Genomic DNA, 27413 nt, shown 5'->3' with positions numbered 1-27413 from the left:
AAACGATGCAATAGGAAACCTTTCTTTGGTTCACCATTTCTGATCTATGGAGACTGCATCATTTGTATACAGTATCATTTGAAGGATTTAGCCGCTGAATTGGGACACGTCTGTCTCTTATACGTTGGTAAACTTTCACAAAGAGGTGATGGTCAGTTTGATACCAGGGAAGCAGAAGTCTCTAATGCAACAGAGAAAGTAGTCGGTAATCAGGGGCTGTGATCAGTTTGTAATTTAATAAATAAATGGATACAGAAATCAAAAACACACACACATGAATGATTCATCGTCATTTTCGTGGAAGGTTTAGCGAATGGCACATTACTATTGCATTATGGGTAAATTCAAAGCAGAGTTTTAGCTGTTTTTTCTTGTTAGACAGGAAACTGTTTTGATCAGCTGGTGATAGTACGCATCAAGTTTCTCAACAGGTAAAGCTCGAAGCACTATCTTTCAGATGTCAGGCTAAATGTTTTGAAAAGCTGCTGTCTCCCAACAATAGAGGAGCAAGCACACCTGAGTCAGCTAGCCAATCAGATGCCCACCTTAGAGTGTTGGGGAATGAGATGTGGGGGAAGGCTTATATAAGTAAATGCTTCAGAAGCTGATTCATAGTGAAGGTCCAGTGTAGGTTGTCTGTTGCTATGGAAACACGTCTTTCTCTCCCATCTCTGCGCTGCATGTGAAACTTTCAGTTAAATCTACTCATCTAGTCACACTATCGAACTAATGCTAACTCAGCCATTGGTTCCACCCCCTGTGAGATAGGCAGGCGATGCTGTATATATGTGTGTCCATGCATGAATGTGTGTCCAAATCCTCAGTTCATCCATGCTCGGTGGATGCTGCAGCCAACAGTTTTGTTTCTGGCAATGCACTCTATACTAAACCCCTTGGGCGTCCAGATTCAGTCCTGAAAATGAGACAGAAGGAGCAGTGAGACACACTGTAGTTCAAAGATTCCATGGCATTATTCTCAGAACAGACCCTGAGACTGATATTTACAGTGTGGAGACATTTTTATTCTTAGATTATCACTCTGATCATGTCTATGCTAAGCTAGTTAAGAAAAGAGCAGACTGATGTTAAGTGCATGCTAGCATAGCTTAGTATGTTAGGAAAGTGTAGCTCTGTAGCATTGTGCTGTGTGATCAAACTGCATATTTCAGAGTGGCCTTTTATTGTGGGCAGTCTAAGGAAGCGGTCTCCAACCTTTTTTGCGCCACGGACCGGTTTATGCCCGACAATATTTTCATGGACCGGCCTTTAAGGTGTCGTGGATAAATACAACAAAATAAAACTAGTACCGGTACCAGAAAAAAGAAAATTTATTCATAACACACGTGAAAAGACCAAGGAAAACCGAGTTAACGATAAAAACGATAACAAAATCACACTGAAAACCGATAAAAACCTTGAAAACTATACATTTCACACCTGAGCCTCAACTCTCGCGGCCCGGTACCAAACGACTCACGGACCGGTACCAGTCCGAGGCCCGGGGGTTGGGGACCGCTGGTCTAAGGCACACGATATTCATGCTGTCTAATCAGCACCTTGACATGCCACACCTGTGAGGTGGGATGGATTATCTCGGCAAACGAGAAGTTCTCACTAACACAGATTTAGACAGATTTGTGAACAATATTTGATAGTAATGGGTCCTTTGTGTATGTAGAAAATGTTTCAGATCTTTAAGTTTAGCTCGTGAAAAATCGGAGCAAAAACAAAAGTGTTGCGTTTATATTTTTGTTCAGTGTAAGACATGCATGTTAGGTGATTCCAAATTGGTTGCAAATGTTGTGGTTAATTGCTTAAAGTGCATAAAATAAAATGCTCTGTGTATGAGTGAATGAAGCTTGCCGTTTTTTTTAACTTTTTAACAACCCTTCTGTCCTCATCCCTTGAACACACCATTACAGAAACAACAACATTCAAGCTACCTGGTTGTGGTCAACTTCTGTATCTCCAGAAATCACAATCCTCTTTTCTATTCTGGTTTCAGAAATCCCCCCTTTTGCCATCTGAAGAAGAAAAGGGAGAAACATCCGAATTCAGTCAAGCGTCTTTATCTTTCATATATGTCTTCTATGCCTTTTCTCAGCTTTTTAATGCTGTTTGTAAACCCTTAATAGTTTCAACAAACCTTTTCAGCCATGACAATATTACCATGGTTTGCAGTGGGATTTCTTAGGTTATGGTTTTACCATGGTGACACGTGTGGGGCTCATGTAGTAGCAGTAGTGCTCCCATAGTTATCATGTCATTTTGTTGATGGGTGTGTGGTGGTATTGCCATGGCAGTAATGTAAATCTTGCGTATTATGGTGGTACCTTGGTCCTGTGTTACCTTGGTGATGTGAGTGGTGGTAGTGGTGTTGGAGGTCTCGGTAGTGTAGCTGTGTGAGCTCAGCAGCAGACCAGCAGGAGTATCAGATTCTACTTGGCTCTGAAACAAGTATGAACATCAGCCAATGAGGAAGAGTAATAACCAAATACCAGCACATTTTTGTACTGATGAAAAATAAATGTTGAGGATAAAACACAGGATGTCAGTCTGGGGAAAAATATTTATGTATCCATCTATTTCTGGTACTACTCATATTAACTACAAATCTTTTGATTGATTAAACTACGCAGTAAACTTTTACATCACTTCAAAGTAATCCTCTGAATTCTTTTCACCTAATTAAATAGTACAAACTGACCTCTTAAACTAAACACTTAGTCTTCCTCATTCCCAGAGTTTATCTTCCTAATCAATGTTGCCTCTTAAAAGAGGCAAAATTGAACCCTTTACAGCCAGCACCAGCACTGGTTAAGACATCCTGAGGTCTCAAACTGAGTGTTCTTGCCTTTATCATCTTAATATTCTGAAACAGGTAATGCTGAGCTAAAAGGGGGTCTAGTTCTTAGCCAATGGTCATACTCTAGTTTACAAATTAATGAATTTTGTCTTCACAAACTAGCCACTGAGCCCATAAAGTCACCAGGAATAAATAAAATTACTAACATTAAGAAGCAAGAGAGCCGAGGGAGGTTTTCCCACAAACCTCTTTAAAACCACTCATAAACCTTTTGCAGTCGAATGAGATGTTGCTTGGTCTCCATATTGACTTCCCTTTCAAGACTCAGAAGCTATGCCCATCTGATATACAATCTATGTTTTAAGCAAAATTAGGAAAACGGGAAAGTCGGCCTAGAGTTTGAAAATATATCAAACTCTCGTCTGACTGACATAATATTTCGATGTATTCATGTGAACAGAGGGTAGATTAGATTTTAAGGAAGAAATGGGCCAAAGGTCACTGGGTCAGGTGGGGTAGGTGCAGTTTCAGGGTGGTGAAATGGGGCAAGGGTAACTAGTATAGGAGTCGCAGATGCCATTTGGGCAAGTGTCTCAGGTGTTACCTCCTGTAGTGGTTCGAACTCATCGTCATCCCTGTGGGCAGATGGTTGCATCTGATGGGCCAAGTGCCTGGATGTGGGATGGAGTAAAGAGGGCGGAGGGGAGTTTTCTTCAAACTGCCACCCTCCTTCATCTTCCTGTGAGTCGTCTGAGTCTTCGTTGTCAGTGTAATGCAGAGTCCCAGGTGTTTGAGAGTCCAGGACAGAGCTAGCTTGCTCCTGTTCACAAAAGCTAACTGCTATCTTGTTGTTAATGTTATCCTGATTAGTGTCATTAGCGTTGGGGGCCTGAGTCTCTCTGACTGCAGCTTCGATGGCCTCCTCCACTGCTGCCTGTACCAGCACACTGACGGCATCCTCACTAATCTCACTAGCATTGTCATCGCTAGCCTGGCTGCTGGGCTCGTAGCTAATATCATCATCATCATCATCATCATCATCATTTGTTGGACTATTAGCCCGACCATCATTAAAACTGTCACAGGCCCATTGCTGTGTGCTATCGTCAACACCTGCTGGGTTGGCTGGTAGATTACTAAAGGGCATGCCCACATGACTTTCTTTTGCTACCTTTTGCTGGTCCACCATTGCCTCGTCCTCGTCATGTGGCTCTGTCACCAGCATTATTGTCTCCACCTTCTCTGAAGTCTGAAAAACGAAGTGAAATCACAGAACATTAGGTGATTATTTTAACAAGTGATGTCTCCTTGATGAGAGTGCTGCACATGTGTGTCATTCTGCTGCAAACCGATTTGAAGGACTGATGTAAATGGCAGTTCTTTGTGAATTGAATTGAACTGACCTTCTCGAAATACAGAGGTTAAGCAATATTTGGTGATTATTCATAGAGTAGGAAATGGAAATGACCCCACCAGAGTCCAAATGCTGGTGGTGCTAGAGATGGCATGACATGGACATAACAGGTTAGCTATGGCATAATATATGAAAAGAGTATCGACATAACTAACTGAAAGGAGTATGGTGTAGAAAGGACGGAAAGCTGTTGAAGGCCAGGAAATAGAACAGAAAGCCTACGATGAAGGTTTGGTAAACAACTGCCTGCCAGTTACCCCAGTACCCCTCAAAACATGTCCACAGCACTATATGTGTGTAGAATTTCACCAGCTATAAAACAGCAAGGACCAGAACTTTAAATCTGTGCATAAACCTTTTTCAAATGAAACTGTGACCAGCAGATTGGGTACTGAGGAGCCTCGACTGAGTAAGTGACACACATGACTTTACTTGCTTACATTTAAATTATGTGCCTCTGATATTAGTTTTGAACAACCACGCGCCACTGCCAGCTAATTTTATCAGTGAGATGGACTGTACACTAAAGTGTGATGCAGTAAAAATCTGAATATGGGCAAGCTGGAAAAGATGACCTGTTAAACAGGGTTGTTGTTTGCAGTGTGGAAACACAAGTTTGTGAAAGTGAGATCAGAGAATGAGGCGATGTAGCATTTTGAAATTTACAACATAGGTCCATCTTCTAAAAGTCTCAGATGAATTTGAATTTTAGTGACCTCGACCTCATGGTGAAGGTTCTTTCAGGTACATGCACTAGAAATCTTGGACCAGTTCAAATCCTGGTGACCTTGTCACCTCAATTTACGTATTTCTTTCCCAGAGCTGTGAGACCATTTTATGGTCTTTAACAGCACAATTACAATTCTTACATAAAAATAAGTCATGCATGGTCTAATAACAACAAACCTTTGTCATAGTCCACGTATCAAAAGAGCTACAAACAGGTGATCTTTTAATTCATTTGCTGGAACGTGAACACTGAGATGAAAAATGTATTCTTGAATTCTTTATAATTAGACTCTTAATCAGTGCTAGTTATGTGTTAAGCTCGAACTAGTTAAACTGTGCACTTCAGGATCTGAGGATTTTAAATTAATTTATTTTACTTATAATATTTTTGTGAATATGTAGCCTTGAAAATGAAAGGACAGCTTAGAATAACCAGAAACCACTGAGGTGAGTATGATGGGTGAAGCAGCTGCTACAGGGTCATGGAGCAGATCGGTATCAGGGTTGTTCTTTATGATCTTGCTAGAGGATGCAGGGGAGTGTGGATGTCTTGCAGGGATGTCATAACAGCCTGGAGGACATGAATCAGATCAGTACTTTTGGTGAAGGGACAAGGAGAACCCATGCTCTGCTTATGTCCTTAGTGTTAGAACTCGGACCAATAATTGTGGCAATGGAGGGTTCTTGAGAAGCTGAGATGATTTGTTGCTCAGAATGCACAAACCTGGAGACTGAGACTAGCTTTTGAAACTGTAAAGCATTGAGATGGGATGCTGGATTTCTTTTACTGGCTGAGAGAAGCTGCAGTGAGGAGAACTGATTGTAGGTTTGACAAGATGCAGTGCTGGTTCTCATACATAAGAACACTGAGATTAAATCCACAGAGAAAAGAGACTTATTAACTCACAGAAGGCAGGCAATAAAATACCTGAAAGAGGAGTTAAAGAGAGCCAGACAAAAATACAACTGGACAACAAGGAAGACAGCTAGTGAAAAAGGCACCTTGAGCAGGTCGTGTTCTCTGAAGGTTTGTTGCTCTCTGGCTGATTTCAGCAGAGCTGTCAGCTCAGGAGACATATCATCAAATGTAGGTTTAGGCTGCACATATCAAACACACAAAAAACAACAGTTACAGTGAAAACAAAGAAGAAACTTGTAATTAAAAGTCTCAAAATAAAACTCCAGCCATGCAGGGGACACTGTGGAGCCATGGTGGGCTTATTTAAAATAGCCTTGAATTATGTTGATATTTTCCTATCTAAAGCCTCCTTGTCTTCCTGCCTCAGTTTCCAAAATGCATCCGGAGGAGAGGACCTTGATGGAGGAGCTTTGGGTAAGAATGTACAAGTATGTCTTTGTTAATTATAATACCACTGTTAGTGGTATTATAAAAAGGTGGAAGCAGCTGGCAATGACAGCAACTCTGTTTTAAAGCAAAATCAGAGATTCTCATAGTGCACAGAGGTCTCCAACTCTCTGCAGAGACAACTAGTACAGACTTCCAAACTTTATGTGGCCTTCAGATTAGCTCAAGAACAGTTCATAGAGAGCTTAATGGACTCTCTAGAGTACCAGATGGAGTGGTGTAAAGTGCATGGTCTCTGGAGTTACAAATCACACTTCTCCATCTGACAGTTTCAACTGATGAGTCTGAGTTTGGCGTTTGGCAGATGCGTTTATGGTGTGGGGTTGTTTTTCAGGTGTTGGGCTCGACCCCTCTTCTTAAGTAACTCTTCAGACATTTTGGACAATTTCATGTTCCCACCTTTATGGGAACAGTTTTTGGATGGCTTGTTCCAGCATGATTGTGTGATTGGCCACACAATGATCACCCTAAATGTGATCATTGTGTGGCCATAGCTCTCCATTTTGTGGTTGGTCAGTAGTATGCTTGATTTACTGAACTTTTTGGATTAAAGTAACTTGTTGTGGTATAGGGCCGCTTGTATGTGACTGTTTGTGTGGTGGAGACACGCCCACACAGGCACCTTCAGGAGGAGGCCCTGCTAGGGCCGTAACAACCAGTAAACAATGCAAGGTTCACAGAGCCATGGATGAGTGATTTTGGTGTGGAGGGACTTGAACGGCCTGCACAAAGTCCTGAGCTCAACACGACAGAACAACATGAATTAAAGTGGAGACTACAAGACAGTCTTTCTCATCCAGCATCAGTGTCTGACCTCACAAATGCACTTTTGGAATAATGGTGAGAAATTCCCATAAACACATTCCTAAATCTTTTGGAAATCCCTTTTAGAAGCCAGGCTGACACAATGTCAGAACTCTGCTGAGCCAAGTATTCCTTTAGCCTTAACTCATGTAAAACAGCTAACTCATATGCAGAGGAATTTTATTTGAAGAGTTACAGTTTCAGAGCTCATCACAGCACAGAAACAGCTTTAGTGAAGGTTAAAATGATCTTTTTGTGGCCTCTGACAGTGGACTCATCTCTGTGCTTGTCCTGCTAGACCTCAGTGCAGCATTTGATACTGCAGACCATAATATATCATTACAGCGATTAGAGCATACTGTAGTCAATATCTCTGAAATTAGAAACATCCTGTGTCAGAGTGATGTTAGGCAGTCTTTTAGGCTAGACTACTGTAATTGATTATTAACAGGATTTCTTAAAACATCCTTTAAAAGTCTTCAGTTGATTCAAAAAGCTTCAGCAAGAAAACTGACAGACTGGCTTACTTGTGGTTGCTATATTAAGGCTTATAGAAAATATTAAATTTCCTTTAAAAGAACATGAAACAGAGTTTGTCCTGAAGATCTATATTTCTTAATGATGCTCATTTGGTAAATAGACTGGTTCTTATATAGTGCTTTTCTACTCTTCTGAGCACTCAAAGCGCTTTACACAAGCACATTTTTTCTAGGTGCTTTCTAAGTAACATTCACACACACTCATACTCTGATGGATGCATCGGAGAGCAATTTGGGGTTAGTATTTTCCCCAAGGATTTTGGCATGCACACTAGGGGAAGCCAGGAATCGAACCACCAACCTTCCGATCAGTAGATTACCTGCTCTACCACCTGAGCTACAGCCACCCCTTTGGGAAAGTTCACAATATAGTAAACTGTAATGTCAACTAGACACTGGGGTGGTGTAGCTCAGATGTAGAGCAAGCCATCTATTAATTGAAAAGCTGGTGGCAAATATCCTTGGGTAAGTTATTAACACCAAGTTGCTCTTATTCATCCATTAAAGTGTGAATTGGTAAATGTAAATGTTAGAACTTATACATAAAAACAAATGCTGTTGTGAATGGGTGAATGAGGGATGTTGTACAAAGTGCTTTGAGTGCTCAGGTAGAGTAGAAAAGAGCTGCATAACAACCAGTCCAATCATTATTTACATTAATAAACAATGAAACAAAAACAAGACAATCCCCACCTAACTAGTTCTTTCTCTTCCAGTCTTCATCATCTCCCCTCAGTTCTAAGCACTCCTCATGAGGCTTCTTAAACAACAACGTTACAGGATTAACAATTAGTTTTGACTTTTAAATAAAAGGATTACGGGTAACTTCAGAATCCCTAAGTTTGCTTAAGAATAAGTCCAATTTGCTCTAAGAGAAAAGTGTCTTTGGCTCAGGGTTGGATACTTTTTTTGTTCCAACTGAATTAATTGATCAGTAGTGGTTCTCTTATCAAAGTGTGCCATGGCAACACCAGTGGAACTGAGCCACTTTGGTGACAAGGTTAAACTTGCATTTACCTTGCTAAACTTCTAATCCTGCTTTGTGGTACAGGCCTCATGAAGTACTGAGACAACTTATTATGAAATCTCTCATTGTGGTGGATTTGTGACTTGCTGTCTCTTTGCTTACACCTCGCATGGACAGGAATGTTAATAAAAAGGCAGCAGCTTCCAACAAAGTAAAAAAGCATTACAAAGTCAAAGTAACCAACCAAAACAGAAGTGAAAAATAGCAGTAAAATGGAGTTAAGCCACACCCCCAAGCTCACGAAGGATAAATAAACAACAACAAACAGAAGAAAACAACTTGAAAGATCAGCTTCCTGTTTTCCATTTTGATCAAAGGAGAAGACACAAAATGGTTTCTGGGAGGAGGTGAAGCAAGAAGCTGGGCAGAGTTTAAACTGAACACTGCAGCTCACAGGTGCCGCTTCCTGGAGAAGAAGGAAACCCAATCAAAAACAGAGAAGGACCAGCACCACTAGATTGGATAAGCTCTGTTGTGATTGATTGCTACATACTCACTGACCATCTATGGCAGACAATGAAATAGGATGAAAGCACTATAAAAACAGTAATATCAACAAGTCACACTTTTCCATTTAAGTTTTATAATTTAGAAGATTTGTCAGCATCAGGACACCGTCGCACATTTCTTTTAGATGGGTAGATGAACCTGCTGGAATCATGTAATCTTTAAATAAGAAAAACTTTTGGTTTTTTAAAACTACCTGTCAGCAACAAGACCGTCTAAGACACACATTACGTGGAAATCAGCTAATGCCACAAAAGATGCAAAACAACCAGTCACAACAGAGCAGAACATCCATTATGATCTAATCCAGCATCAATTGTGATTAAAATCCTGTAATCAATTTTTTCTGATGGAAAATCAACTTTTCTGCAGCATCTCCTTTTCAGACCACCAGGAGACCTAGTTCACCAGGTGGAGATCCTGGTCTCCTGATACTCTGGTCCCTCAGATATCTACAGTCTTTTGGAGCTCAAGACATTCAGTTTGAACTAGCTCAGACGAGCCAGTGTTAAGCCACGCTTCCTGTGTCAGTGCTGCAGAGGTTAACATTTTGCTGCCAGGTTGTTGTTTTCATGCTTGTTTTCATGCTGACCACCAACCAACCAATCAGCATACCACTGCTGCCATGAAAGGTGATTTCCTGCCAGAGATGGGGCTTAGCTTGTCCAGTGAGGATGTAGGGGTGGCAGGGAAGGACTTCACAGAGACTCTGGCCCCACAGAAGTCGAGACCTTCAGCCACACTAATCGTTTGTCTGTTGTCAACAGCTGGCAGGTCCGAAGGTGAAGTCGGAGTCTTTACCTCAGGGATGGCAATCAGCGGTCCCTCTGTGATGTCATCGTCAGCAGTGAGCTGTGAAATGTGTTGAACTTGTTGGCAGGGTTTGACACTTGCTGTTGTCATGGTAGCATCAGAGCTGTCATCCATGATCGTCATGGTAAAAACCCTGCCAGAGACTGTGCAGTAAGTCTGCCCCACTGTGTAGCTCTTCTTTTTGAATGGCCGAGGAGGAGCTTGGTTTGTCATGAACCCGCCCTCCTGGAGCGCACAGGTAAGCAATATTAAATAAGCACAGACTCAGCAAGAAATCATGTGACATACGAGACCAGTTTCCTGAGCGCAAAAGAAAGATATAGCCATCATGACAGCAATAATCCAGTCATTTTGGACTTTAAAGCATAACACCTGATTTGGTTGCTGCCATATTTCTTTGTTTTTCCTTTGTTTGATTGTTGCTAGAAGTTACTATGTTTTGTTGAGAGGATGTAGTGGTTAGATGTAGTGTTATAAACAAATAATATAAACAATACAAGCTTCATACATACTGTAAATGGCATGAGTGCTACTGGCTAACTAGTGCTAAATTACAGACTAATAAAACAGTAGAATTTCATTCTCTGAAACTATAGTGAAACTGGTTGGGCTGTAACACAATACACAAATCCAGTGGGAAGGCCCAGTTTCATGACTCAAAGTAGCAGCGGTGAAGCCAGACAGATGCAGATCAGCTCTGTCTGCCTGTGTGAATGTTGACGGGCAAGATACTGAACGCCATCTTTCTCACCAAGGCTTATTCAAAGTTTATTTGATATTACATTGAGGTTTTATTCAAGTTCCACCAGTTTCAGCTTAAATTCTACTGTTGTTGAGCTGAAGAGCAACTAAACTTCTAGGAAGTTTCTACTGATCGTAAGGGTCATAAATTAATCAGCTTTGAGATACAGATCAATATTTCCCGTTTATAACTGTCAACAGGAGGTAACAACAAGCACATAGACATGTGACCTGTAGATCTATTTTCACCTCCTGCTATTGGGGGTTTTCCTCGGGGCTGGTTAACTTGGGCCCATGAAGAATTTTCAAAACTATTGAGACAGTCTAAATGTCTGCAACCCCGACATCTGAAAGATAAGATTGGGATTCGTTTTCTTATCAACATGCTAACAGCAAATTGGGATAATGGCACCGGCTCCTGTAGTGCAACACTTTTATGCAAGTGAGCACAGCTTTACACACACATTACCAAAAAAAAGGTACCTGAAAAAAAAAAACAGTTTAACTTCAAAGATGTGTATTGTAAATATTCAACCCACAAACTGTGGCAATGTACTACATCACAATTAATGGAAAAAATTCCAAGTCACAGCACTGAAACAACATTTACCAACTGCAGGTGTCTGTGAACCCAATGCCACAAGATAACCCATCCATGACTGTCTCACCTCATCGGGCTCCAGAGGTTCAATCATTGGGGAGTCATCGACCCTTCGGAGAGGTGACGAGGCCAGACGCTTCTCCCACTCTGTCATTCCTCCTCCTTCTCCTTCTCCTCCCTCTAAAAAGGAGCGTCTGAGGGCGCTGATGGTGCTCTGAGGTTTCTGCATCTCCTCAGGACTACCCTAAAGACAGGGCAGAGAGGGGGGGGGGGGGGGGGGGGGGGGGTGTAAGATGAGACAGAAGACATCAGTGAGGACAGAAGAGGGATCAACACATATGAAGAAAAAATAGTTCAGGTGTTACCTGAGTTTTCAAATCTTCATCTTGGTCAGACTGTCAGATAGATAGGTAGGCAGAGAGACAGGTTATGTTAACAAGTCTTTCCACAATGGAATTATTAACCATACGATCACAGATGTGTACCTCAGTAGCTGTCAGGTCTTCGTCCACAGCAGTATCAGTTAGCTCAGTCTGAACAAGAAAAAGTAAGTAAGCAAAAAAACCCAAAAACGTTTAAGTTGAATTATCAGTGCAAATATAACCTCCAGATCAAAACCAGTTAGTTCGCCTTCTGCTGTGAAATGAAGTGTGGTAGGATCTGAAATAGTTTCAAAGAGCAACTTGCAGGTTTGGGACCTCAGAGGGAAAATTAAGCAATGAGGCAAAAATGCACATATTGAAATAATCCCTTTAAAGTTGTTTTTGTAGCAGAGTTTCTGTCCACCTCTAAAATCAGCTTGACTGCAACAGGAGAGAGAGTAGCTGATGAGGTCGATATCAGCAATAGGAAATGGGTTTTTGTTAAACTGTGTCTCTCACCCACCCATGACACTAGTGAAAGAACTACACCAGCTATTAGTATCATACAGTTCTGGCTTCTAAATTCTAATCAAGGCTTCTTACATCCAGGAACTTAAATTAACCGCGCATGTATTTCTTTCATGACTGAAAGAAAGTCCTTTCTTCCCCTGCACAAACCACCAAATAACTCTCTTGCAAACCATGTAAAATGCATGTGTTCACTTCCAAACTGATTCCTAACAAATATTATATGCAAATAAAGAGAATCTTTTGCCTGCAAGCTGCTCTTTAACCGAGGATTCAAATGGTAAAAACATCTACTTTTGTAAAAACTAAATATAAAGTTGAGCACATAGAGAACTTCAGTAGGAATGTCAGATTATTATTACGTTTGTATTATATGTATTTTTCTGATTTTACCAGCTGCTGGGAGTAACACAAACTTGATTTAATGAGAAGGATGGCACCTGTATGGGGTTAACACACCATTTTAAATGTTTGTGGGCCTTCATGGTTTCATGGTTCTGGATGATTTTGACCCAGCATTTTTAGTTTCTTGGATTTTGCTACTATTCTGTATCCTATGTTTCAGTTTAATTCTGGTTAAGAGTTTAGTGTAGGTTTTGTTCAGTGTCTGTGCCTGTTGTGTTTCCTGTTTTACTTTGAAAGTCCGTGTCTCATGTCAGTGTGTCTAGTTTTGCTTCCCTTGCCTCGTTAAGTTTGATTTCTCCCAGCTGTATTTAAGCCCTGTGTTTTCCTTGCCCTGTGTTGCATTGCACTCACATTATTGTTTCGTGTTTCTGTTTGTTTCCCAGTTTCTAAGTTCCTGTCCCCAGTTTAGTGTTTGAAGGTTTTGGTTTATTTTGTAAAGATTATTTCCCATGAAGAATTTGTTTTCCCAGGATTAAAGCTGTGTTTAAGGTGGATCGGGGTGTAGGTGGGTCCTACACCCTACCTGCCACACAGCACAACATCAAACATGGGGCCCAAAATCTAGTTTTTCACACAGCAATAGAAAACTGGTCAGATTGGGTTGACAGGTGAGACAATTACTTTGGTGTCTATTTTCTGAGGAGTGAGAGTACTCTGCTGTGAAATCTCTGTTTCTTTGTTTTCCTCTTCCTCTTCCTCCTCCTCTTGCTCCATTTCATTCACATTCTCCACTTCCTGCACCTCCTCAACTAGGGTGACATAGGAAAAAAAGAGAAGTTTGTGCAAGGTCTTAGATAATTTGACAGATTAAGTATCTGGTTCAAGATCAACCACAGACATTGTTTCTTACCTTGAACTTCACTGCTCTCTTCCATTCTCGTCTCAGGTGTTACTGTTGTGATGAGGTCACTGATGGCGATGGCTTTAGATGCTCCATACAGCCCAGAACCCATATCTATATACACACACAGAAGTGCACCAGCCCTAATGTCATCACAATAACATCAACAGGTACAACAGTAAAGACAGCAACCACTATGATGCTCATTCAAGCTGTGTTTGTTCTCATCAGCAGCAAAGCATCACGACTTCTCTGTCAGAGTAATGGCACACTCAGCCAATTAACAGCTCAGGGTGCATGCACAGTAGCCTGGGCCAATCAGCATTCAGAACCACCACCAAGCCATGACCGCATATTATTTTGAATATCATGGCTCATTGAGCTCTGTTAGCTGTGTGGTTAATGGGGCTAATAACTAGTGTCAACATAACCGTGCACTGAGACTGATAAATTCTGTCAGATAATTATCTGGACATCAAAATATTGGCAACAGGTTTATTTGAGCGATGTGGTTGTTTAACCTTACATGTGACAAACATGTAATAGTTTTGCATTCTGCTGAAAACAGGATGCAAGTCTGAGGGCATGTGAGCAGAATGAACAGAAATGTACAGCTGTTATCAGGTGTATCGGAGTGAAGCAGAGTAACCAAGTACACGGCATTCCTGAACAAGCTGAATAAAGCGATCGGAGCCCAGTCACAGAGCAGTACCACAGCAGCCAGTAGCAGTGCAACTGCAGTATTGAGCACTACCTGTGTGAGTGCCACCATTGACTTTTGGGGAAGCTGTGATGGCTTGAGAGACAATCGGAGAGGAGGTAGGTCCAGTCTGTGAAGCTGAGAACCAATCACAAACCGGTCAAATACTGAGGAAGAATGAACTAATCAGTCAGTGCTGAACCTAAACATAAGGCTAATGGGTTAGTGAGGTATGCTAAACCTAGAGTCAGAGTTCTTAGCATCAGGATGGTTGCTTGTTTTCAACCTGGCTAGAACTGTAGAGTAACCTATGCTGAACAAGTTTATCTTTATGCAGGTTTATAATGGCTCTTTTTTTGTTGTTGTTGGGAGTATATAGGAAACAAAAACAGGATATAAATACAATAATATACCCCCATTTAAACCAAAAAAAAGCAAAAAAGATTTTCTCCTGGACTGTACATACAAATTACACTTAAAATTATGCAGTAGGCATAGAGCCAGTACCTAACAGTCTTCTTCATATAATTCATTTCAGTCTGATTGAAAGAGCGCCAATTCACAGCAGCTGTTGACTCAATGTCCCACAATACTGGAGAGAAAACTCCAAAGAACAGACAATCCTATGTGAGCAAGTACTTGGTGACAGTGTGGAGGACGAAGTCCCTTTTAACTGTCCGAACCAGGAAGGGCAGCCATTTGTCACAAACAGTTGTGAGGTAAGGGGAAAGTTAAGAGGGGGGAAAAGTATAGGTAGTAAGCATAAAACAGAGTTTATGGTAGAGAGAAGACAAACTCACAATACAATGCAACAATGAAACCCATTATTCCAAATGACTTGTGCTGGTCATGAGCAGTTTGCTACTGGATTGAGCAAAGGATGTGTTCACATGGTGAAATTTGACTGTGGCTCACTGCATTTGTGCGACAATTGGAAAGAAAGAATGACATGGAGCATACACACATAGAAAACATAGACACAAACCTTGGTTCAGTTACTTAACCAGCTGTCAGCACAGTGCATACTACTCCACACAGAACTTTGATAATACTGCTCAAGTCATTTTGACTTTGCTGAGCTAGCTAACACAAAAACATATCCATATGTTTTTGTTATGTGGCTTCACAAAAATCCAGTAACCAAGATTACAATTAATACTTATAAAACAGCGAGTACCATATTCATATAAATGGACAATGTTGGTACAACATTAAAAAATATGGACTGACCTAGTTGGCCTTGGAAAGAAAAACAAACTCATAGTTCAAATTCCCCATTCCTCCTTTGTAGTACAGGTCTAGTACTCGGAATATTCCAGTAAATACAAGGAAAAATTTGACTTCCAAACTTGGTACAGTTGGATGCACTATTGCCACTAGTATTACTACTTGGACCAGTATGATACAGCTAGAGCTATAGTGACCAGTTCTCTCATTGCAAACTGTTTACAATGCGCAATACTAATAACCCATATTAACCCTGTTAGCACGCTGGGAAACATAACTGATGCAGAATTCACGAGTACCTCCATCTAAACTGCGGCTCAACATGCTCCTCTTGCTGATACATCGTGGGAAATGCGGTGCTGGTCTGGATATCTGAGCACTGGCTCTGCGACTCTGAATCTGAGTCCGACCGCTGTAACGAAACTTTGAACCCAGAGTCAGGAACTTCTTAGGAGTTTCTTCTGGTGATAATAGCCTGAGAGAGGAGAGACACACAGGGAAGAGAATAAGATGGAGATGAGCAAGGGGAGATGAGATGAGGAGAATTTGAAAAACAAGCACACAGACAGGGTGGAGGGCAGACCAGAGAGAAGTAAGGAGACAAAAGATGGCTGTCACAAAACTGATCGCATGATTTCTGAAACAAACCACACGTTGTGACATGATCTTGACTGACCTGAAAAAGGAGTGATGTTCCACACACACCTTCCAGAGTCTCTTAGCAGCTCTATGGTTGAACAGCTTAAAACCAATGGTGGACTCAAACTGCTCGAACTGAAGACGGGGAGAGACAGATTATTTATCAACATCTTAGCTTTAAAATAAACCCATCAGTAGGTGTCACTCTCGCACATCCTATACCAATATCACTAAACTAAATTCAGACACATTTTGAATGTGATGTCTGAATAAGGTGGGGTGTTTCTGGTTTACAAGCCTCTACAACATTCTTGCAGGTCTGGAGCAGTAACTCTGGACGGGGAGACTGGAGGCGGGGTTCCTCTTTTCAGGAAAGAGGCCCAGAGAATGTGTTCCAAATTTCAGGGGATCATACGTCTTAGTCTCCCTGGAATAATCTGTGCCAGGGTCTCAGGGAGGAGTGTCCGCCCATCAGTTGTAGTGATTAAGAGCAATGGGTGTGGACCAGCTCTTGACCTTACTCAAGTGTGCACGGGAGTTCAGCAGTGGCTGATGGACAGACAGAAGGATCTGCAGTAATGTGAACACTCTAATCTGCTGTTGTGGTGTGTGACCTGGCGTCCACATATGTGGACATCACATTTTGGGTTATTTAGACCAAAATACTCAATTTTGCTCTGCAAGGGCCTGATATCCTTTTACGAGGACATTATACTGCTACTGTTCTATCAAAATTTTAAACGAATATCCTCATATGTGGCTCTTATTTTTCTTAAAAACAAAAATAAGGTAAAAAAAAAAAAAAAAGCTGGTAATTCTTTGTTTTTGCATTCATCGGGCCTCAATATGCCCAAATATCAAAGAGAAATTAAAAATGCATGCTGTGGAAAAGTTCAGGTCTTAGGAGGTTAAATCAAAACTTTTGATTTACTGGTTGATCTACGTTCCAGTGTTCACCTATGGTGACAAACCAATAAGCTGATACAAGCAATGTAAACAAGTTTTCTTTGAAGTGTGTCTGTGCTTAGCAATAGGATGAGCAGCTCAGCCACACTTGTTTATTTGTAACCAGGTTAAAAGTGACTCCCACATTGCGCACTGTGCAAACAGTTTCACTCAGGATTTAGAGTCCACTGTAATACAGACACAGCACTAGAGAAGTTTATGAATGACCTAATTCTTTTTAAGCAGGAATACGCAGCATGTTTATTTTGCCACTCCCTGAATTTTTTCAATCTTTGAAAATTATGTTTTTTGCTCATTAATAATAATAATAAGTTTTATTTGAAAGCGCCTTTCAAAACACTCAAATTATTATGTTTATGTTTTTTGCTAATTATGAGACATAACCAAATGCTATCAACTCAAGACCATTTATTTTAGAAAACTGTTGTAAAATAATGAGGAAACAGTCTACACCTGGATATGAAATGGCTTCTCATTCAGTGGTCAAACTATGCTTGAGCATTTTAATAATAATAATGGATACTTTATTGATCCCCATGGGGAAATTACTTGTTTTTCTCTGCATTTGACCCATTCACTCAGTGAAGCAGTGGGCAGCCCACTAAGCAGGCGCCCGGGGAGCAGTGTGTCGGGTACCTCAGGGTAGCCGTTAAGTGGATTCGAACCGCCGACCTTCCGATCATGGGGCGACCACTTTACCTACTGAGCTATCCCTGCCCCTTTGCAGGGACTAAGTAACATTACAGAAACATTACGCTGCTGAAGTATAGCATAAGGGTCAGTGTAACATAGATATATCAACATAGATGTATCATAATACTCTGTTTAACAGTGAGTGAAATAAAGCCACCTTGTGGCCAGTCATCAATGTGTGTTCTTACCTCTCCTGGTCGGATCTTGATGTAGAAGTTGTTTCTTTTGTACGAAATCTTCAGGATCTTTGGCCACGAGAACCTGTTGATCCTCAGTCTATCTCTGTAGACCAGCAGACCACTATTGCACACACCCAGCATAATGGCCACACCCTCTGAGTCCTGCACAAATACACAAAAACACCCAAGCTAACACAGAACTCTCCAGTCATGTTTATCATTGTAGATGGCTCCTAAAACCAAGAAAGGGTTTTAAAATATTTTCGGGCACTTAAATTGGGATTGAAATAACACTTTTGGGAGAAATGAATCGTGCTTATTTGGAAAGCTATTTGAAGCAGTAGCTAAACATCTTTCTAAGTCAATTCCAGCAGTCTGTATTACATGAAGATGCAGCATCACCAGTTTGATTAAAAAAAAAAAAAAAACAAAGCTTAGAAAATTTGCTTATTTGGTTTTTTCAATGTTTTTAGAGGTTCTTATGAAGCCGCTGTTATTTTCCTTTTCGGTGCAGGTCTGAATCTGAGTTGAGCTGTTGAAATCTGCGGTTCTCAGTTTCTGTTGAAACTATATCGCTCAAAACTTCTTTAGACTGCAGTTCTATCTGGACACATGAGAGATTTAAACTGTGATTACAGCTCTGAGAGAATCAGAATATCAAGTGTTACATTAGACAAGCAGCCTCAGTTTTCTCAGTTGCATCTTTTAATCAGCACTACTTGATGCTTAAAATGGGAGCATGGGGGTGGATTTAAGGCTTACTGTGAAGTCAGGAGCTGTTTATGAATAACTAACTCTACACAAAAACAGTAACATCCAGATGGAAATGTTTGGATTAACACACACATACACATTTAAAATACAACCACATATAAACACGCCTACACACAGGAAAGAGTCTTACCTCTGACTTAGCTGAAGACAGGCAAACAAAGCCGCTTCCTATCATCTACTCCATTCAGACAGACAGACAGATGACAAACAAATAAAAAAACAAACAAACCAAAAAACCGAGCAACAACAGAACAGCTGGTCTAAAGTTATACCAGTTTTATACCATTACAACACCATTGTACATAAAAACATTAAAGGGTAATGCTACCGTCCCTGCAAGCGCTAACCATCAGTGTTTAGCTTACTGTCATTCAGTGCAAGCAAGTTTCTTCATCTTTGTGGTGCTCTTTGTTTAAATGAAGCTGCTCACTGATCACATGTACATGCGCCACTTATAGCATGTTTCCATCAAACAGGATATCTTAGACAGGTGCACCTATCTCCTACGGAGCATAATAACACCACGGCAGCAAAGATTTAAGTAATGACTTCAATGATATTTAACAACTGGAAAAATACAACAGCGCGGGAGTGACGACTTTGTCTCTTACAGCCCGCAAAATTCTGATTTTGTGAAGCACGTCATTTCATTTTACACGTTATAAATTAACAAAAGAGAATTCACAGACGTTGCAGCCTTGCTGGAGAAAAAAGTGGTTCTCTCTGTTTGTCAAATGGTTAATAACTGAATACAGCAAAAAGGTAAAATGAATTATCAGCATGTGCATGGACTTCTGTGCAAATTCACATCCAGTCTGCAACACGATTTTATTAACAACCAGTCACACAATTTCTTACTTAACTTACCAAACAACGTACTAAGCCTAAAGGCCCTTCCACAATTCAATTCAATTCAATTCAATTTTATTTATATAGCGCCAAATCACAACAAGAGTCGCCTCAAGTAGAGTTACTGGGAGAGTTTTCTTAAGTTTTTTTTAGAAATGTATAGACTAAAACTCTCTGAGAAGATTCTTTGAATGTTTGTGTACACAGATACATTTGAGCCATAGACCTTGGCCAGTATGTCCAGTCATTTTGCAGTTTTTTGCCTCATCTTCATATTTGAATCCACTAATTCTCCACCCTCAGCTTCAGAAGTGTGCTCTTGTTCAGATGCTCTGCCTTTACTTCTATGCAATATTAGGCAGTGTCAGTGTTTAGCAGTCATTGGCTACTAAATTTTTATTTATTTTCCTATAAGTGTTTGCAACATATGAGATCCTTGCTATCGTTCTCCATTATATCAAAGAAACATGTAAAAAATAAAATAAAATAATGTAAATGGTAAAGTGGTAAAGTCAAGGGGAAAAAAGGCCTGTTGTTCTTGCATCAAGATTGGCTGGACACCCATTGAGTGGAATAGGTCCCAGCCCCTCTGCAATCCTGAAATAGATAAGCAACTATGAAAATGGATTGATGTATGAATGACTCAGGAGAACTAAGTAAGTCGAGATGGATTCAATCATCCAAGATAAGTGCACATGCTCGTGTCTTATAATAAATCCTGGAAACCATGATCAACAATTCTGTGATTGCAGGATTTGAGCTTTGCCTCAGCAAAGCACAAACTCCGTGGGAAATAGGATGAATCATGGTAAAGGTGGCATAAAAAAACAAAGGCAAAAACGAGAAAATTGGGGTGACAAAAAGTAACAATAAGATGAAAACATAGTCATTATATAATTGGAATTAATTACATTTAATGGCATTTTCCTCTATAGCACAACAAGTATAAACTGCTGAAAGAAAGGGAATGTCATAAGTTTTTTTTTTTTTCTGGTAACATGGTGAGGATATTACAGCTCAAGCACCTGGTTTTTTTTTTGTTTTCATATGAAGTTGGCTTGTGTTTTTCCTTTACACATACAAAGTGATGAAAAATCTGCACAGGCCGACAGTTGTTCTGCCTGGAGCAAGGCCTGTTGTCCCAAAGGAGCTATGGAGGAGACAAAAGCTGGAGCTAAATGGAGAGCTAAGAGGAGCATATGTCATCATGGGGATTGTACACTCACATTTCCTGCACTGTGGTGTGACCTTTTTTTTTTTTAACAGAGAGTTAATCTGAAGAAATGTGGAGGGATGGCACTAGCAGATAAACGTGGTATAATTCCAGACAAGTGCGGCAAAGTGATTACTCTGTGGCCTGAATATTGAACTGCTAGCTGTGGGAATTTTCTCCTGTCATTGCTCTGGCTGTTTGAATTCAGTTTGAATCAATATACTGGTTAGATTCCTCCATCAACTGGACATAGAGGTCATCTCCAAAATCCTCCAAAACTGTAGCTGCACTAAATGGTAACACACACGCACACACACGGCAAAATGACACAAAATGCAGAGAATGACATCCATTCTTCAAAAATGTCATTCTGTGATGTGTGTTTCATACACAGTGAATCAGTGGAAAACAGCCTTGATGGAAAAACCATTACTGTCAACAAATATGCACACACATGCATACAAACACACTCACATGTAATTGACTCTTGACAGGAACTGGGCCATCCATATTGATCAGATTGTTGGGTCCAGAAACCAAAACACACTGTGTGCTTTCATATGTTCATTCAAGGACGAACACAGTCTGAGCACATTTAATAATCGTGGGGTCAGGATAAAGAAGACGAACAGCGCTTTAATCTAGTCGAATCTGACAACTGACATCAGTTAAAATTAACGGTCGAAGCCTCTGGATCCTAGCTTGGCTACCAGTAGTTAAATCTGTCATTTTCTTTCACATATACATGTTTTGTTCAGTGAAATCAATAAGTGCTTTGCACCTGACCTGGGAATCAGCTGATTTTACACTGCTTAAAACATTAAATAACCACTTTGAAAACATATCAAATCTCAATATAAAAAATAAAGCATGCTGGTTGTCAGTTACTGATAAGGCCTGGGTAATGTGTTGGGAATGAAAGGATCAGCCTGCAGAGGCCTGAATTCAAAGACACCAGGAAAATCAAATTCTGTCACATAAGCTCAGGACGAACCAGCTCTCATCTGTGAAAAGCTAATACCAGCGGTGGCCCTGCCAGTTCTGGTATTCTGTGGGAAATGCCAGTCTCCATGGTACCGGGCAGTGAGGACTAGAGGACGTCGGGCCGCCCTCGTGACAGCCTCACCCTTTAAGAAAATGCTTTCTAAAGACCTGAACTAATCATGAATTGCTGTATCACTACAACATCTATTAAGAATATAATGTTGACACCTGTGTATTTATGAACTGCTGGAGTCGTTCCATTTCATTTGTAAATGCTTCATAATGCATAGCTAGTCCTTGTCACACTAAATAACTGGTAGCTGCCTGAATTATCTATGACTTGCAATATTGCTAAGTATTTAAAATGCCTCAATTTTATCTGTGTGCAGGTGGAAACATGCAGGTTTGGTATAGATTACCGATCACTATTGTGATGATTTAGGGTAGAAACTAAGTTGTTGCTATTTTTTAAATAACAGGGCTTACTGTCAACAGTGTCTTTACCTTTGCATGATGGAGGTCGACTCCATACATGGAAAGTTTCTTTACATTTTCCAGGAAATGCATCTCTGCTTCAGCTGGAGTCATTCCTCTAAAAACACAGTCATACACTTAAAAAATTTTGCTGCTCTGAATATTGACACCGTTTAGAAAAAAATATGTGCGGTGAACAACCTGTAGGTTTTGTGCAGCTCTGTGATCTTCTCTTCCATTTCTTTAGTTTGATTCGGAGCAAAGCACAATTCACTGATGTAGTCTGCACCACAGTCATCTGAAATATGTAAACAGACGCACGAGCGGTCAGAGTGAGAGAGAAATGTGGACAGAGAGGTCACAGTAGTATAATAGGGCAGAGTGAGTACCGGGATCATAGTCTCCAAGCTCTGATTGGACTGTGTAGGAGCCGAGGATGGTGTGAGTTGCAAACGAACAAGGAAGACGACCAGAAACTATATCCTGTCTGAGCTGGAGACACAGGAAGTACCTGAAGGCAGAAAAAATTATCAGCGTCATCATACATGGAAACAAGTGAGACATGCAGTATAAAGCTTTGATTGACAGGTGTGTGAGCCTACCTGGTGATGTCCTCAGACAGCTGTGCAGGATCAGGAGGGTAAAACTTCACATTAAAAGAGAAGTTCCAGGGAACACCTGTGAGACACACAGCGATGAGTTGTATAACACACAGGGTTAACCTGCCCAACTTGCTGTGGGACCATACTGACCTCTGACCTGCTTCTTCATCTCCTTTCCTGGATCCAACCAGTTCTGCAATGAAAAGGTCAGAGGTTAGAAAGACAGGTGGAAGACAGTAAACAGATGGACGGGTGGACAGGTACCTTGTTATTGTCAGCATCTCTGAAGGACAAAGCGAAGTAGTCTCTCTCTAGCAGGTTTATGTGTTCACAAACCTTCTCAAACAGCTGCAGACCTCGAGCTCGTTTCTAAGCACAGACAGAAATAGGTCAGTGATTTTACTGTTTGTCATTTTGGGCTCTCTCCCTCCTGATTGTTATTTCTGTTGTGATTTATATCTTTTATCGGTACTCCATCTGTCTTCACTCTTTCCTCATCTCCATGCCCCTTTACACGAACAAGCCATCTCACCTCCACGGTGCAGGTGAACATGGAGCCATCTAGCAGGGTCACTCTGGCCTGCATTGTTCTAAAGCTCAGTGGGTTTCTAGCGGGAGAGCGAGCAATCCAGCTGCTTGACGACAGGTTACTGGCTGAGTCCTCTGCCAAGGAGCCCTGAGCTTGGGACACCCCACCCTTCTCACCCTAAGGAAGCAGGAAGTGATGTCACAGCAGTATTGATCTCATGATGTTTACTGATCCTTCTATCCTTTGTGTTTTTACCTGTTTCGGTGTGGAGTGGTTGGCAGCTTCAGGGAAAGACTCCGCCTCTGTGGGCTGGGCTTCACCTAGCTCTGTCGTCATGGTGAGTCACCTGCCATATATTAATAACATGGTTACCATAGAGTTTTGTGGTGTTAAAGCACGAGAAAACACTGTCTGAATGTCACATAAACGCTGGGTTCAGATATAGTAGTAATAAACATTATAATGTGGTTGAAAGGAGTAGAAAAGGACCAAATAACTGCTGGCTCAATTTTTTTTTTAAAAAGGTAAATGATAAGCTGTGTATGTGACACACTGCATTTAGCAGTATTTTCACACTTTAACAATAAAGCATCAAAACGTCACAAGTTCAAATATTGGTGATGTAGGATAACCAGTCAGTGTTTTCACCAAAGATATTTTATTTACAGTCACAAGAGAAACAAGTAAACCTGATTCAAACACAAAGTTTGAATTTGATTGAATAATACCCGATTATTCTGTCTCATCAAACTGAACAGCCTGACCCCCATCCAGCTGTCAGGTGATGGTTTGCCATGGCAACATGAGGGAGCGGAGGGAGGGATTAAGGCTAAAATACAAGCTGATGTAATGTGGTTTGGAGTCTGACAGACAATGGCGATGATGTTGTTGTTTTTTTTTATTCATTGCTTTTATCACATCCATAGAGTCCATAAAATTACTGTGTTAACTGGCTTGCACAGAGTGCATGAAACTGTGTCCTAAATCAATATTCAAACTTAATAATAACTTGAACCAAACTAAACCAGAATTAGTTCAGACTGGATTGAGGTTATTACTGAACTGTTCAGGGTCAAGTTGTTCTTCAGTACGATAACAGAAATTACACACATCATGTTTCCTGTAGGTACTCTGTATTCTGCACTGGGAGCAGGCACCGCTCAAGCTCCTGCCCTTTTGGCCTCTTATTTCATAAGCGCCTTTTTTGTGACACAGAATTTTTTTTAGTTTCTATTTCAATGTTTTGATATTAAATTTGGCTCATGGAATCAGTTTCTAAACAAAATGTCTGTTTTTGCATCTTGTGAAGTCCTTGTGGATCCTCTTCACTATATCACACAAATGTAGAAAATAATATTTGAATGTAATTACATGAAAAACTAACTTTGTCCCATGGTCAAAACATTTGGCCCCCGATGATGTGCAAATACTTGGACGTTAGAAATGTTGTGATCAGTGGCAGGTGCAAGAATACATCAAAGTCCATCAGAAATGAACGGCAGCATGTATTAAAACGTGAGTATTAATTAAATACAATGATAAACATTTCTGAAGCTAGACAGAAATGCATCAGTTTGTGCAATGATGCACCAACTACTTTGGATCATTTGTGAATATTACCACACATGCATAAGGACAGTCTGAACATTGAGTGAGTATATAAAGCTAGCTCCAAGTACTCGTCATTTAATATGTTCACATATTCGCTTTCTGCTGTTTATCTGGGAAGCAGCTCCCAAATGACCAAGCTCCTCACGTTACCTCTAATCCTGAGCCCAGGCACTCTTTCAGCCCTTCTCATTATTTCGATTACTACACAGAGCTTGTTGAGAGTAAGAATGTAAATCAATGGGTAAATTGACAGTCTCACTTTTGTACCTAGCTTGCTCTTCACCACAACAAACAGATACAGAGTCTGCACCACTGCGTGTTAGTCTTCTGTCATCTGCCACTCAAATCTCCCCACACTCGTAGCCAAACTTCTCTACCCTTTTCCAACTGAGAAACCTTGCCAAAGACTTCTCCCTAATAATCACCCAAGTCACTTCTAATTTAGATGCAAATGACCCAAGTGCAAGCTGGAGGTTATTGCTTGATGAAGCCAACAAAACCACATCACTGGCAAAAAACAGAGATGAGATCCTGAGGCCACTAAACCAGACCTTTGAAAAACTCAGGACGAAATCTCATCCAACCACAGGCACTGCCACTAAGGAGTTGTTTAACTACCTCAGGGATCTTTGGGAGGCTGTGGATTAGATGATAGTGAGTCATCTACTAGTTGGAAGGTCAGTAAATTGATTTGAGTTGACTCAATTCGAGTTGTGCTAAATGACAAAGACTCATTCGGTCTAATGAAAACATGTTGGAAATCTGTCTGCATTTACAAATTACATAGCAGTTGTTTCCAAACCTTCAACAGTCTCTCTGAGAGTGAGTGCAGTCTGTCAGTCAGGCTGCAGCTGAGAGGTTGCCTCCTATCGCCTTACAATCAGAGGTGCTTGTTAGTTTTGCATTAGTTATGCAAAACATTGCCCACAACAATGACATAAGCCCAAACATGTCTGAGACCAAGAGCAGCAGGTCTCAAGGTAAAAAGGTCATGTTAGTAATGTTTTTCATACAAAGCTTTTCTGCACTTTTCTCTATACTTCATCTACATAAGAGAGCACCTTAAGGTTCAGTATCGTGCCCAAGGGTACTTTGGCATGGAGACTGAAGCAACCAGCGATCAGGGTCAGTACATGACAGCCACCCACCAAAAAAAAGGGGTTGGTCTAAAAATACTATGCAAGAACAAGGTAACATGGTGGGAAAGGTGGTTTTTAAGTAACCGTTTAAAAAGAAAATAAACTTAGATGCAACATCTCAGGTAGAAAATATTCTTCAGTTTCTGAAGAGTTAAGTTACTTTATGTATTGTTAATGTGTTAAAATAGTTATGGTACACTTTTACTTAAATTTTCCAGCACCTGGGATATTTTAGTGCTTACATTTGACCTGCGCTTTATTGCACCTGCATCCTGACAAATTTACTCATCGAGTTAGGTAGTCTGTCATCAGTGAACTTATTGGAAAAGACAGAAAATGCCCTTCTTTTTGTTTGCACTGATCCTGCTGCCTGCACTCACTGATAAGACATGTTTCAGTTTTTCTTTTTCTATATTATCAAAAATATCATTACATCAAATTTACCTGAATATCATGATAAAACTTTACAGCCATAACTAAGTAACATTAGTTAATAAATAAAATAGTTTCTGAAGCTAATGAGCAAGGCTCATTCCCCATGACACATTAGAAAAACTAAACAGTCTCGAGTATAATGATTTACTTTATAATGCATACCTGCACACCTTATCTAAATTGCAGAGTTGGGGGTGTAGCAGCTATTGTATGGTGACAGCTGTCTTTAATATTGACGTTGGTCCCTGACACAAAGAGAAGAGAATTTTTTTTAAAAAGCACTTCAGTCCAACACAGTCATTAACCATGACCTCGCAAATAAATACATCATTTAGTTTACTGGGTTCATTAGAGGTCACATTTATAGCAGAGCTGTTGCACTAAATTCGAATAGTTTACACAGACCGGTGTACCTAATAAAGTGACAGATTTTCACAATATCAGCTGATTCATCGAATCTGCTGCCAGCATCCACAGACCCACAGACACAGAGCCTAAACCGGGTTTGGTTAATATATCACATTCATTCTGGATCAATTACTGGTGTAATTTCATATAAAAAGATTTTTTATATCCTACGGCGGTTTTTCCGGTGGACGAGACTGTCCCGGCGTGTTTGAGTCTTTGTGGTCCTGCAGCAGGAAACAAACACACACCCTGAGCTGCAGTGTGATGAAGTACTAATGATGCTCCTTCGCGCCGTCTCTCTTATCATCGATAACAAACTGCTCATGGCTTCAGTCACTGATCACTGAACAGTAATCGCTATTCTTTCTCCCGCTCTTAAGTAAATCATCCCGTCATCTTTACCTGTCCTGAGCAGGACGCTTGCCCTCTTCCTCCCGGTAACGGACAGCTTTTTTTCCTGATCACGTCATCTCTCACTACGACACACCGTGTCGCCGTGGCGAACCGC

At 40.7% G+C, this 27413-nt stretch overlaps 1 protein-coding gene across 6 annotated transcripts; it reads right to left on the bottom strand.

The window, feature by feature from the left end:
* Positions 1 to 216: 216 nt before the first annotated feature.
* Positions 217 to 27413, bottom strand: LOC146661589 (band 4.1-like protein 3). 6 transcript variants are annotated; one of them, XM_085418075.1, is made up of 23 exons: positions 27308 to 27413; positions 23568 to 23658; positions 23316 to 23489; positions 23048 to 23152; positions 22934 to 22976; positions 22784 to 22859; positions 22571 to 22692; positions 22383 to 22479; positions 22212 to 22299; positions 18792 to 18836; positions 17897 to 18049; positions 16087 to 16184; positions 15710 to 15885; positions 13493 to 13597; positions 13264 to 13391; positions 11833 to 11880; positions 11713 to 11742; positions 11415 to 11591; positions 5952 to 6047; positions 3978 to 4055; positions 2350 to 2448; positions 1944 to 2024; positions 217 to 913 (listed from the first exon to the last, which is right to left on the bottom strand). In XM_085418075.1, exons 2-23 carry the CDS (start codon positions 23646 to 23648, stop codon positions 908 to 910), a joined length of 2106 nt encoding a protein of 701 aa, XP_085274201.1. In that variant the 5' UTR covers positions 23649 to 23658; positions 27308 to 27413; the 3' UTR covers positions 217 to 907. The 6 variants fall into 6 exon arrangements, with proteins under 6 accessions (XP_085274201.1, XP_085274204.1, XP_085274203.1 ...); XM_085418078.1 differs by lacking the exon at positions 27308 to 27413 and adding an exon at positions 27154 to 27296; XM_085418077.1 differs by lacking the exon at positions 27308 to 27413 and adding an exon at positions 27077 to 27203.

The sequence above is a fragment of the Rhamphochromis longiceps genome, linkage group LG9 (genome assembly GCF_057381845.1).
Source record: "Rhamphochromis longiceps isolate RC_006_pf linkage group LG9, R_longiceps_female_GT1.1, whole genome shotgun sequence".
Classification (NCBI taxonomy): domain Eukaryota; kingdom Metazoa; phylum Chordata; class Actinopteri; order Cichliformes; family Cichlidae; genus Rhamphochromis; species Rhamphochromis longiceps.
The sequence above is the reverse complement of the archived record's forward strand: the minus strand, read 5'-3'. Positions and strand labels throughout refer to the sequence as shown.

Bases quoted from the DNA above. Each gene is read 5' to 3' on its own strand.
- LOC146661589 (XM_085418075.1), bottom strand. From the start codon at position 23,648: ATGACGACAGAGCTAGGTGAAGCCCAGCCCACAGAGGCGGAGTCTTTC. The intron at 22,860-22,933 runs GTCAGTATGGTC...TGTGTCTCACAG, and splicing joins GATGAAGAAGCAGGTCAGAG to GTGTTCCCTGGAACTTCTCT. The intron at 22,480-22,570 runs GTACTCACTCTG...TACATATTTCAG, and splicing joins GCTTGGAGACTATGATCCCG to ATGACTGTGGTGCAGACTAC.